Source organism: Callorhinus ursinus, unplaced genomic scaffold, assembly GCF_003265705.2.
Source record: "Callorhinus ursinus isolate GAN/ISIS: 27379988/994484 unplaced genomic scaffold, GSC_fseal_2.0 scaffold23, whole genome shotgun sequence".
Lineage (NCBI taxonomy): Eukaryota > Metazoa > Chordata > Mammalia > Carnivora > Otariidae > Callorhinus > Callorhinus ursinus.
The window spans coordinates 13,986,314-13,999,920 of record NW_027397085.1 but is presented as its reverse complement, the minus strand read 5'-3'; the positions used below and the strand labels follow the sequence as shown (position 1 = coordinate 13,999,920).

General features: G+C 34.0%; 1 protein-coding gene across 1 annotated transcript in view; it reads left to right on the top strand.

Moving 5' to 3' along the window:
- The window catches only part of IPO11 (importin 11), a 194,692-nt gene that overhangs the window by 57,482 nt on the left and 123,603 nt on the right, over positions 1-13,607 (top strand). The window contains exons 8-14 of the mRNA XM_025892346.2: positions 3,090-3,138; positions 4,550-4,620; positions 6,770-6,962; positions 7,622-7,774; positions 9,177-9,220; positions 11,117-11,207; positions 13,402-13,449. Of these exons, the coding sequence (XP_025748131.1) occupies positions 3,090-3,138; positions 4,550-4,620; positions 6,770-6,962; positions 7,622-7,774; positions 9,177-9,220; positions 11,117-11,207; positions 13,402-13,449 (649 nt within the window). The remainder of the gene's footprint in view (positions 1-3,089; positions 3,139-4,549; positions 4,621-6,769; positions 6,963-7,621; positions 7,775-9,176; positions 9,221-11,116; positions 11,208-13,401; positions 13,450-13,607) is intronic.

The following is a 13,607-nucleotide window of genomic DNA, read 5'->3' as shown; positions in this document are numbered from 1 at the left end:
TTTTAATTGTTGGTCAGTGATGTTGGAATGAACATTTGGGTATATATGTCCTTGTGTACTTTTCTGATGCACTGTTCAGGATAAATTACTAGAAGTGGAAATGGTTGATTCAAGTATAAGCACATTGATAGAATTGATTGATGTTGTCAAATCGCCAAACTATGTGGAAAAAAAACAGCCATAATTTTAATGCTGATACATTTTAAATATTGATATTTATTGCCATAGTGCCATAAAACACTTCCGGAAACCAATGAGACAGCTTCTCCTAAATTCCTGCACTGTAATGCGTTAAGTTGCATAAAGGCAGAGACTATTTGATTTACTGTCCATCCCAGAGCTTGGAATAGTCTCTGCCAATAGTAAATGCTCAGTAGTTATTTGTAAAATGAATGAATATGTGATAGAGTAGAAACAGTAGGTTAGGGGCGCCTGGGTGGCTCAGTTGTTAAGCGTCTGCCTTCAGCTCCGGTTGTGATCCCAGGGTCCTGGGATCGAGCCCCGCATCAGGCTCCTTGCTCAGCGGGAAGCCTGCTTCTCCCTCTCCCCCTCCCCCTGCTTGTGTTCCCTCTCTTGCTGTCTCTCTCTCTCTCTCTCTCTCAAATAAATAAATAAACCTTAAAAAAAAAAAACAGGTCAGAAGGCTCAGTAATTATTTTTATATGCAGTATGATAATATAAAATTACGTAACTAAAATACTGTGTTCATCGGTGTTTTGTTTTTTTAGTAAAAATAAATTGATTTGAATCACATTCCTAAAAAGTGGAATAGTGGTTTTCAGTGGAAACTGTCAATGTTCTGTGAGCTTTTGGCTTTCCCTTGAGAGTCTTTCTTCTGTCTACTGAAACTGTATGTCCACTTTTACTCAGTTAAAATGCTGTTTTGTAGCAGTTAAGGTATATTGACTTGTTGGAAACAAAATAGAATTTTAACAAGTTAAGGGCGGTTTTTTAGGTAACATAAAGATCCTAAAAATAACATGGAACTTAAAAGATGTTTTAGAAGCGCTGTATGATAATGGTGAGATTTTGGTTTCTGGAGGCAAATAGATTTGGATTTGAATCTTGACTTGGCCTTTTCCTGATAGCGTGGCCTCCAGCTGTTTACTTACCTACCCTCATACTCAGTTTCTTTCTTTTTTTTTTTTGTCTATAATATGAAGATGAAATAATAGTATACCGACCTCACTGGATGTTGTGAGGATTAAGGGAGATAATGATTTTTTGTAAATTGTTCAGCTAATTAAAGTGCTCTATAAATGACCATTTAATGGTTAATTTGAGTTATTGTGTAATTATAAACTGTAACTTAGTTTATTTGGCCTGCAGATTAGTTAGCTGTCTATAATTCTGTAAATTCTTGATTCTCTTGAATCAATAATTCAATCATTTAGCTTACTAAATTTGATGACTTTTATAATTTTCTACTTTCTTTGGAGAACCCCGATTGATAAACTAGTATTATTTAAAAGAAATAGAGTAAAATTCTTTCTACGTTGTCATTACTTTTTTTTTTAAGATTTTATTTGACAGATAGAGACATAGTGAGAGAGGGAACACAAGCAGGGGGAGTGGGTGAGGGAGAAGCCGGCTTCCCGCTGAGCAGGGAGCCCGATGTGGGACTCGATCACAGAACCCTGGGATCATGACCTGAGCTGAAGGCAGACGCTTAATGACTGAGCCACCCAGGTGCGCCTACGTTGTCCTTTCTTTAAGGGACCATTGGACTACTGTATAAATTTAAAATACATATAGGATCTCAATGATCTTATTCTTCCTATAATGAAACATTTTGCTCTTTCATCATCCTAGGAATTATTTTTTTGTTAGTTATCATTACTTTTCAATTCTCAACTGTGGTTAAAAAGACTGAAATAGTGTCAAATGTAAGATGATGGAATTGCCAGAAGGATGAAGTAGTAGTGAAACTGTCATCTTTCAGTTTCTTTATTGGGTTGTGCACTGTATTCCATCATCTTTAAGAAGAAATAAAGAAGACTGGAAGCACTATCATTTTTATTCTACTTTCAGCTTTTGTTTAACACACTGAAAATTCAGAACTCTTCATTTTCTGCCCTAAATGGCAGAGAAGAAAATTGACGAGAGGAAGAGGTTTCATAATTTTTATCTGAATCAGAAGATGGATGCTCTCAGACAGACTGAGAGCAGCATTCTAGGCCCTGATAATGATGGTGAAATTGTCTAAGTGAAATCTATTTCTGAGTCATCAGATGATGATATCCTAGTTGAATTGTCTCAAACTCAAGAATGGATGAGTGGACAACATATGCCTAAGGACAAAGAGGAAATAACACTATTCTAGTTAGTCATTCATCAGGATGGCCTTCACCATGTAGTTATTTTGTGCAAAAACCTGGACTATCCTATTTGTTGAAAGAGCATGTGACATCTTTTATACACCAAAATTTTTTGATCGAGAAAGTCTGTGATGTTTAAATTTTTAAAAATTTTAGTTTTTCACTATCCCTTTATAGCTGTACAATTTTTATAACGTTTCTTAAAATACGTATTAACAAATAAGGGTTGTTTAGATTTTTACCAGATCATAATTGATGACACTTGTTTTCTCTTTTATCTGAAGCTAATAAATTTAATACTTGGGCTTAAGAACTTCTACTTTAAATAATTAGTACCATTTATTCATATACTGAGTACTTATTATTCTCAAATACTGTTCCTGGATTCTGGGATAGAGTAATAAACATAGTAAATTTCTGGCTCTTAGGGAGTATACATTCTAGTGGGAGCAGACAGATAATAGACAGTATGCCAGGGGATTATAAGAGCTGGGAAGAAGAAAATCAGTGAGGAGAATAGAGATTATTTAGTTAAACAGAATGCTTAAATAATGTTTTATTTATTGCAAAGTGATTTAGGTAACTGAAATGAAACATTGAAGAGATGAAATACTGTATTTTCTAACAGAAGATTTGTTAATAATAGTATTTTTTATTTTCTCATTTTAACTTTTTAAAATGATGTGATAGATACATTTTAGTATTTTTGAAAAAGTATAAGGGAGCTGTTTACAACAATAAATTGAGACCTTAAAAAAACTTTTTTTCTAGGGTTTTTTACATGGAATATTTGACCGTCTGAAGCAATTTCTGGAATGCAGTAAGTACTCCTTTGACAGTAGATTTTACTTGTAGAATCCTTATTCATAGCTTGTGCTCTGCTTGCGTATCTGAAGAGGCATCTTGATCATCAATCCTCTGAGGTTGCATTGGGAGCTCACTTTGTCTTCATACACCTGTCTTGTCCTGAGTATTGTGGAAACTTTTTTTAATCTGTTTTGTGTCCTGTTTCTCTGTAGATATTTTTACTGCTGCTGCTCTTTTCCATGCATATATCCACAGTAGTCATGTATTTAATGCTCATTAAATGCTCATTAAATTTAATGCTCATCATTTCCTGCACCACATGCTCCTTAGACTTTGTATAGGTTCTGTCTTTTTTAGTTCATTTTACATGTGGGTATGATATAAATTACCTTAAATGGTACTTTAATTTTGTAAATCCCTTGTATATTAATCTTCACTGGCTTATCTTTAGGGCCCTCTCTCATCCACTGCACACAAGAGAATTTAGCATTTATATTTGTGTTATATTATACTCATGGTCTGTTTGTTATCCTTTTCCCTGTGCTTGTAAGCAGCTTTACTCAACATACACACCTACAAACACAGAATACACACACATGTGCTTGCATGTGCACATCCTGTGTGTGTTTGTGTACATTTACGTGCATGTGTACTTGGGGACTTAATAGTGTGAGAAGATATTTTACTGAACTCATTTTTAGGGACTTGCTGATTGTTTCATGTCAGTCGTTTTCAGCTTAGTAAAAACAATGTTGAGTCTTTTGCCAGGCACTGTTCTGGGTACTGTACATGCAAAGATGAATAAGACAACTTATATTAGGTATTTTACTTTTATGAAAATGGTCCTTTTCTCTGGTCACCCTGTGGAGAAGCAAAGGGAAGAATAGGAGTCCTCCCAGGAGAGGAGAATGATGTAAATGATGAGATGATTCAGAAGAGTATGATTATAGAGAGTAGTGGATGGGCTGGTGGACACTATTCTGAATGTACAAAATTAATTATGCCAGGGAAATTATCTGAAGAAAATGGTCAGAAAATGCAGGAAAAATAATGAGTATGTTATACTCTTTGAATGCTTTGTTTTTCCCTCTTTTGCTTGTAAATTTCAACTATGACTAATTTAGATTTTGAAAATGTGATTGGTAATTCATGGATAAAATTGCTACTTCCCTTTTACTTGAACATGAGCTCAGTTTGTATTTGAGGATTAATTTTGTGAAACATGGTACTGGGGATTACTTTGTTAAGTGTAAATCTTTTAAAAAACTTGATTAATTTTTTAGAGTTGGGAAAGCACAGTAATGAATTAATAATGCAAAATGTACAAAATTGTATATTTTTGTGAAAAGTTTTGTCATTGTTTTGATTGTGAATTAATGGAGTATTATAAACTTGTACTAATATTTGAATTGTATTTTTAACAGGTAGAAATATAGGTACAGATAACGTATGTAGAGATAGATTGGAAAAGACCATCATTCTTTTTACTAAAGTGGTAAGTTTTCTTATTTTAAGTATGTTTTCTTGAATAAAATAGACATACTCAGATTTAAGAAGGAGAATGATGTGAGCGTGCATTCTTTAATGTGAAGTAATTTATTTTCTGACTGTTTATAGCAAAGTTAAAAAAACTGTATTTTGAAGTATTTAGCATGCATGTAATAATTAAATTTATATGCCATATATCAGTTATAAGTCACTTTATTGTAAAAAAAAAAAATCCTAATATTAGAGACGTTCATTCCTCTGAAGTTTCTTATTCTCAAGCCTACTGGCTAAAAGCAGAGATAAAGAAGGTACCAGTTGCAGCTGAGCAGGAACTAGGTCATATGTAACAGGCAGTGTAATATCAGGAAGTCACTGTATTCAGAATGACAGATTATCATCGTCAATATGAAACATCTTTTGAATAGAATTATATGGGTGCACCTGTGCTAGGCAATGTGTATAAATTTCTGTTCAAACAAAGTTTTATAGAGACTGATTTTTATGAAATTTTGGCCTGGGGATGGTTGAGAGAAGTACATAGAGTTGGGAAGACCTGGTTTGAGGACTGCATTGTGCTAAAACCGGTCGTTGAAGACAGGTAGCTGTATCTATTGTAGCCTAGTTTCCCTTTTTTTTCTGAAGCTTCATTAATAGGATTAAGGTTGTCTGTTCCCCTGGGAGTGGAGAAAAGGAGTAGAGATGAGCTCTTCTTATGTCTTTGGTTAAGTTGCAGTACCTTTAGTTTCAATTCTTCTTATTTCCCACAGTTAGGTTCTAAATAGCCTCAACAGCAAAAGCCTACCTAATCTTCCAAGAGCCAGCAGGAAATTGACTCAGGTATTTTAAGTTAAAAACCAAAAAAACACAAAGCAAAGTAAAATGCCATGATGTGGTTAGTCAGTGGATCTGTGCAGTGTTCATAAATAATTTCATTTATGAAATTCACATTTATAATGTCTGGCTTTATTAAAGCTTTACAAATTGGAACATTTCAAACATATTCGAGTCCCCTTGAGGTCATCATTTAGCTTCAGGAATTATCAACATATGCTGAAAGTTTGCTGTTTTATCTGGATACTTCCTCTCCCTCCCCTCCTTGCTGGTTTTTAAAAAGCAAATCTCAGATATCCTATTAGTATTATCTATAAATATTTGAATATATATCTTTAAGTGATTAGGGGTTTAAAGTAACCAATCTAACACATTTAAAAAGTAGGAGTGACTTTTTATTATCCTCTATTTAGCCAGTTTTTAGATTTTTCTCAATTTTTATAGTTGTTTTGTTAGAATTGGGATTTAGTAGTGTCAGTTCTCTTTTTTTGTTGTTGTTGCTATCTATCGAGGTAATAGATAATTTCCTTCTAGGGTTTTTCCTGTTTGCATTTGGCTCTCTCCATCCTGTTGTGTTACTTACCATGTTCCTTTGTCTCTATACCCTTCCTCTTCCCATATCTCTTACAAATTTGTAGTTAGATATAGAGGCTTGATCATATTCAGACTTTATTTTGTGGAGGAGGGCAAGGACGGCAAGAGTGCTTTACAAGAGTATTGTGTATTTTGTATTGCATCACATCAGGAGGTACAGTGTCTGTCTTCAGTGCTGCGGGAGAGCTATGCATTATAAAGTTCCTCAGCAGCCTTTCCCTGTTGATTATTTTAGAAGCTGTTAATGATCATGCCTACATCTGTTGTTCGATAAGGGGTTACAGAATGATGGCATTCTATTACTTTGTTGGTGTTTATTAGCCAGAATTCTTTCGTAAAGAGGAAATCTACCTCATCAACTGATAATTGAAATGTGGTTTCACTTTTTGCCTTTATTACTTTTTAAAGTCCTGTCTTTTGTATACACACTTTCTGTTTCAGATTTACCCATTGTTACTGAATTAAGTATGAAGTGAGTCTATTTTGGACCCTGGACTAGAAATAATAGAAATTTCTTGTCATGAGATACAATCTGACATAACCCACATTATAGGATGTATCCCATGAAATCAGTTGCACGTGTATTACATAGAAAACTACACGTATGTAGATTCTCCACCAAGGTTCAAGTCTTGCCAGATGTATATTAGCAAACTTATAAGATGTATGTATGGATGATTATATTCCTATATGAACTTGGAGAAAATACATTTTAATTTTTTTCTTTATAGCTTTTGGACTTCTTGGATCAGCATCCGTTTTCATTTACTCCTCTAATTCAGAGATCACTGGAATTTTCTGTAAGCTATGTATTTACGGAAGTTGGTGAAGGCGTTACGTTCGAACGATTCATTGTTCAATGCATGAATCTTATTAAGATGATTGTTAAAAATTATGCTTATAAGCCATCCAAAAATTTTGAAGGTAATGCCTTACTGGCAGTTTTTTTTCCCGTTATTTCAAATGTGAAGTAATTGCTATTTTTATGTATTTGAAATTCACTTATTTAAGTGTGAAAAATAAAATGTTGCTTGGACATGAAATAGAGATAAGGATTAGAGACTTTAATATGTGAGTGCCAGCTTTAAAAGCCATATAGTGCATTTAGTAAACTATCTTTTGTAGCACAATAAAAGGTCAGTTGAAGCCTTGGGACTTTAAGAATTAAGTACTCCAATAACCACTGCAGTACATGTTGTAAGCTGAATTTATTTGTACAATTAAAATTTTTCTCTGACTTTAGTGAGGTTACTTCTAGACATTGGATTGCATTCAAGTGCATGTATACCAAGGTGAATGAGGAGTTCTTGTAGGAGAGAGAAAGACATATGTATCTAAGTCACTCCAATATGGTGTGATAATATAGCATGGGGATGTACAGGCTGTAGTGGGAGGACAGCGGCAAGACTGATGTGTGTGGTGTGAATAAAGAAATTTCTTTGAAATTTGCCCTTAAGAAAAATGAGAATTTATACACCACTTTATCTTCTCCCTCAAGAGTGTATTTTTAAATTTATTGAAGTTACGTAATCCAACTTTGGTAGAATCTTTGTATGATTAACTTGGAAATTTTATTTTTCTAGATAGCAGCCCTGAAACTCTAGAAGCTCATAAGATTAAGATGGCATTCTTCACATATCCCACTTTGACAGAGATATGTAGAAGATTAGTCTCTCATTATTTTCTGCTAACTGAAGAGGAACTGACAATGTGGGAAGAAGACCCAGAAGGCTTTAGTAAGAATCAGTTTTTCAGTTTCACCTGGCTTTTCTCCTCCTTCCCTAAATACGTATCATCTATTTGAATGATAGGCATAACAACATTGTGTTTTAATATAGCACTTCTGATCTGAGAATCTTGGCTTTTAAAAGTTTGTTATCTGTTAGAACAAATTGAGAAGCAGAAAATGAATGATTTTTTCAAATATATGGAATTTTCTCCAGAAAGATACCTTTAAAAATGTTTAGATGTTCCTATGAACATATGATATAGTTTAAAACAAAAGTATAAAATAAACTACCTGTCTCTGTTATCAGGTCAGTTTGTACTTTGTGATTCATTCCATCTTATTTTTTATTAGTAGACATTTTTATTTCAAAAAGAAATTTGGAAAATTACTGAATTGCTGAATAGATCACCTACTTAAATTTTAATTTTAAGATGAATTTTTTGATGATTAAAATGTTTTTCTGGGAGATCTTTTTTACATTTGAATTTTAATAATAGAATAAAAGTAGCAACGTCCTTGCTACAGAAAATCAAGAAATTATGTGTCTAGTAAAGTACCTTTGTGTGAATAAAGTGCATGTGTGCAAATTACTTAAGCCGTCCTCAGACATAGGCTAGATGTTAGGCTCTCCTCATCCCTTTGACTGGGTGACTTTGTGTAGTTCTGTTCATATATTTCCTAAGATTTTAAGAATGCCTCAGATATTTTGGAAGACTTGTCGTCTCCCTCTTTTTGTTATTTAAAAATACTTTTAGTTCATTTAGGAAATACAGCATTACACTATATGTATCCTATTTTGTTTTTGCTTTTTCTCTTAGCTAAAATCTTAAGTTTCATATTGCTTTCTTTATGCAGTGGATGTAATAGTATGCACTTGATCTTAGCCAAAAGGCCGAGAAGTGATAGTGGATGTAATAGTATAATATGAAACACTGAATTCCTAGATTTGTAAAAGTCCCTGAAGTATTTTACTTTTTAAAAAAATTTAAATATAGAACATTTTTGAAAATGTTACTAATTATTTTAACTTATAAAACGTTATATTGAAATCATATAATCTCAGGATTACAGTTATATTTGAGTGCTTACTGTGTGCAAGTCAGGTGATAATTACTTACTCTGGAAGTGACAAAGCCCTTTGAGCTTTCCTCCATAGAGAATTTTTAATGAAAGTGAGAATGCTTGTGTGAGCACTTGATGGGAGACTCCCATACACAGATGTGATCTATAGTGTATTGTAAAGAGATCTGTGTAAAGCCTTGTGTTCCCAAGGATTTGCTTTCAGTGTTATGTTTAAAACCATTCATGGAAATAGACTGACATTATTTAAAATCTTTGTATTCCAAAATGAGACTTTGGAAACACCATTATTGCATGGTGAGCATCATTTGTCATATTTTTAATTGCAGCAGTGGAAGAAACAGGAGGAGATTCTTGGAAATACAGTTTGAGGGTAAGTATTGATTGAAAAAAAATTGATAGAGAAATGCTTAATGCTTCTATAACTCTTAGTTGAGAATGATATTTTGTTGAAGATTCCAAGCATTAAACCAGACAAATAGGAAACTATAATTGTAGGAATCTGTATCTGAGAAGAAAGTACTTAATTAAATTATGAACTTTAACCAAATTTTTGTTGTTCAGTTCGGGGTTTGCAAACTGAATTTTTCTGCATTTTGCAGTCACATTGATGGAAAAGTAATTGTCAATGCAGAAATAGGAAATGTTTTTGAAAATGAAAACTACTTCTCTTTGGCTAGAATGATTCCCACCCCACCCCCCGCAAAGTATTTCAGTAATTTTGAGGCTTTTTTTGATACGTTATTTCTTGTACCACCAAATGTGATTCTCAGAGACCAGCCCACTGCTTTTAATTTTAGAATGCTTGCTTTCTTGCTTTCTTTTTTTTTTTTTTTTAGATTTTATTTATTTGTTTGACAGAGAGAGACAAAGCGAGAGAGGGAACACAAGCAGAGGGAGTGGGAGAGGGGGGAGAAGCTGGCTTCCCGCGGAGCGGGGAGCCTGATGCAGGGCTAGATCCTAGGACCTGGGATCATGACCTGAGCCGAAGGCAGACACTTAACAACTGAGCCACCTAGGCGCCCCTTTAGAATGCTTTCTAGAATGCTTTTCTAAGCGCACAATTTTTTGATACAGCCGACATTTGAGGAAAATTAATCAAATGTAGTCTTTTAACTATTTTTTTGTGTGAAAAGTTGCATTTACATAATTTACACTATTATTATTTTTCTAAGAATGTAAATGTTTTTAGTTTTGTAAGCTTACATAGAAAACCAGAGAGTTAATTAGAGAAATTATTAGTGCTTTAAATTTTTTAAAAAAATTAACTGCTTTAATTTTTAAAAACTTTGTTCTATGGAAAATTTCAAACCTATTAAAAAATAGAGTAATATCATGAGCCCTTGTATATTCCAAAACCCACGTTTATCAGTTACTGACTCATGGCTAATCTTATTTCATATGAGTACCTCCCAACCCCAACTTGGATTATTTTGAAGCAAGTGTTTGAGGTGACATATCATTTCATCTATACATATTTCAGTATGTGTGTAAGATTTGTTTTAAAACATAAAGCATGGTACCTTCAAAATTCATAATTCCTTTGTATTAATGTGATGGTTTGGTACTTTTAAGAACCAAAATGAATCATTCTTATGTAGCTAACACTGACTTCTGTTACTGTTTGTGTCTGTTAAAAGAAATACTACTATTCGGGTGGCGGGAAGGATGGGGTGGCTAGGTGATGGACATGGAGGGGTGTGTGTGCTATGGTGAGAGCTGTGAATTGTGTAAGACTCATGAATCACAGACCTGTACCCCCGAAACAAATAATACATTATATGTTAATTAAAAAAAATAAATAAATACTGTTCTCTGTGGTGAATTGAATTCCTGAGTTGCAGTTGTTACTTATTGTGTCATTGCTAAGAAAAATACATAATTTTTAACAAGTTAGTTCCTGCATAGTCATTTATAGTACTGAATCTGCAAATGAATGTGGCTTTAGATTGCCTTTTTTTTAATTTAAAGAACTGTTAATTAAAAATAAGTTATTTTCTCTCTGGAGTTTTACTTTTTGAATGCCTGCCTGATGCCAAATGATTGAAATAGTAAAATATACTTTCTGTGTGTTAGGAATCGAATTATAATTTGATTTTCTTTCCCAGTGTATCTACATTTGTAATCTACTTTATGTAAAAACATCAAGAATTGGAAACATTTTTGGAGTTTTATGATTTTAAGAATGAGTATTCTTTGCTGTGTTGTAGAATCGATCAGTACAATATATCATTGTTTTCACTAGAAAACTGGTTTCTTTCCTCTCCAGCCTTGCACTGAAGTACTATTTATAGATATATTCCATGAATATAATCAGACTCTTACTCCTGTACTTCTAGAAATGATGCAGACACTTCAAGGTGAAGTATATTTTATGATACTTTATGAATTCATGTTCAGTTAAAATAGTTTTGAGTGCCTGCTTCCTATGTGCAATGCATTTTTTCCTACACCATGTAATAGATGAGAATCTGAGGAAGACCTGAATGTGTTCTTTTCTGAAGGGTTAGCTTTCAGGGTAGAGAACAAGAATGGGCAACTGACAAAGGCGGCCTTGAGATAGGCATTGAACGTGATAGTTGGATTTTGCTCTCATAAGCATACTAGCAGCATAAGCAAAATAGTAGGCCGTCAGGTATATTGCGTGGAGAAGTGGTCTACCTGGAGTGTGTTGTGAAAGTAGTGGGAGAAAAGCTCAAAATGACAAATGTTAGGCTCAGGATGGTGGCAGTGGGAATGGAAAGAAGATAATGAATTTAAGAGAGAGAATGATGGTGTGAACTTTCTGATACTTGATTGCTAATTGCAGATTGTGCATCAGTAATATCAACTGAATTTATCATTTCTGACTTTTCTGCTATATTGTAAAATCCAGGAAGAGGGGCAGTGATCACATCTGTTTTGTTCACACATTATTTCCAGTGTCTGGTACTCTCAGTAGCTGTTTGTTGATTGACTTTTGGTGACTGACTGACTGTGCTAGGCAAGGGAGAGTGACGGACATGATCCTGAACTTGGGTCTTAATGACAGGGAGGCTGTTAGTAGTAGTGGTTGGAGATAGAGTTTTACTTTTAGAGTGTGTGTGTAAAGGGCCTTGGGAGACAAAAGCAACTTCAAGGAGAGAACCCAAGATTTTCACCTTCAGGCATATGAAAAGATGAAGGTCCTGCAGAAAAGCCAGGTCACAAATTCTTGCAGAGGTGTGAGGAACAATATGGGAGTGAATCCTGGGGAGAAGAGCACATTATTAGAAGTGTCCAGTGATGGAAGAGGCAGAAGGCCAGGGAAACTTCTGGGACAATGGATTATTTGAAATGTTGGGGCAGAAATTACATAGTAAGGGACCAGGGATTGAGCAGGTGATGATATAAGAAAATAATAGCAAGAGTAGCCTCTGTTGCAGGGCAGGAGATACCTGATCTTGTTTGTGGTAGTGAGCGGGCAGCTCACTTTTCAGGCTTTTGTTCTCTGAAAAACCTAAAGCGTGTTCTTAAATTATAAACCAAGGGAAACAGCTGTCAGGTTTACTTTGTTCATCTGTGAAGATAATTTTAGTGTTACTTGTATTTTCATATGGATTGATTTCTAAGTTACAGTTATTTACTAATTTCTTAATATAGGATTACTGATTCTTAAAGTTGGTTATATTTGTACTGCTTCAGTTACTTTTCCTTTTGAGCTTAGAGCATCATTTCCATTTTCTTCTATTTATTATTATTTTTTTAAACCACTGTAGAAAAGTGGATAAGCTATTTAGGTTACACTCTGATAAGTTGTGTGGTGGTAAGGATTTCAGTGGTTTCAGAGTTTAGTTATCTTTCCAGTTGTGGCGCAGTTGGCTTATTTAGGGCTGTACTTATTCCAGCTTCTTCAAGTAGAGAGCTTAAAAATTCACAGCAGAAGAATGCTTTGATAAACTTGCTAGAAATCTTTCTATTCTAGAGAAATAGACTTACTAAGGAAACTGTATTTTTCATGGCTTAACCATGACACTCTCCTTTCTGGACAGTGGTAGGAGACTGCCAACTTTTTATTCAGAAGTTTCCACCTGACATGATGGCTCTCACTTTCTGTCTGCACTTTTTCTTTTGTTCCCATCCTTTAATGTACTGTCATGACCTGGTTTGTTTATTATGTTTAGAGCTTTTTGTGTGAATGGCCCTTGCTTTTTCTTTTTTGTTGGTTTGTTTTTCTTTTGAGGGATACATCTTTTTATTTTTTCTTTTAAGTGTTCTCTTTTAAATCCGGGTGTATAAGGTATTATACACTAGTTAGCAATCTGTGGCATGTATTTGTTTGGATTATTGCTTGATGTGACATTTTTCAAATATGTTATAATGATTTTTAAAATTGTAATATGGCTTTACATTTTGTACCTGTGCTCTCTAATGGTGATGATAACAAAATCTAGACTTTCCCTTTATACCTATATGTATATTTAATGTCATGAAATTTATTATGCTAAACTGAAATGATAAATTAGTAAATTGAGTTGAAATAAAATATCTTTAAAAACTAGTTTTATTTACCTTTGCTGATACTTATGTTTTCAGGACCCACTAATGTGGAAGATATGAATGCACTATTAATCAAAGATGCTGGTATGTTAAACTAAACCGATTTAGAAATATTACTTCTTCAGTAATAAATGTTTGGGATGTCTGCTTTGTGGCAGGTGTTAGGCTGGAAGATTGGGATACAGGGATACCTAAAATATAGGAACTGTCTGGTGGGGAGATAGCTAAGTAAGCAGACAATT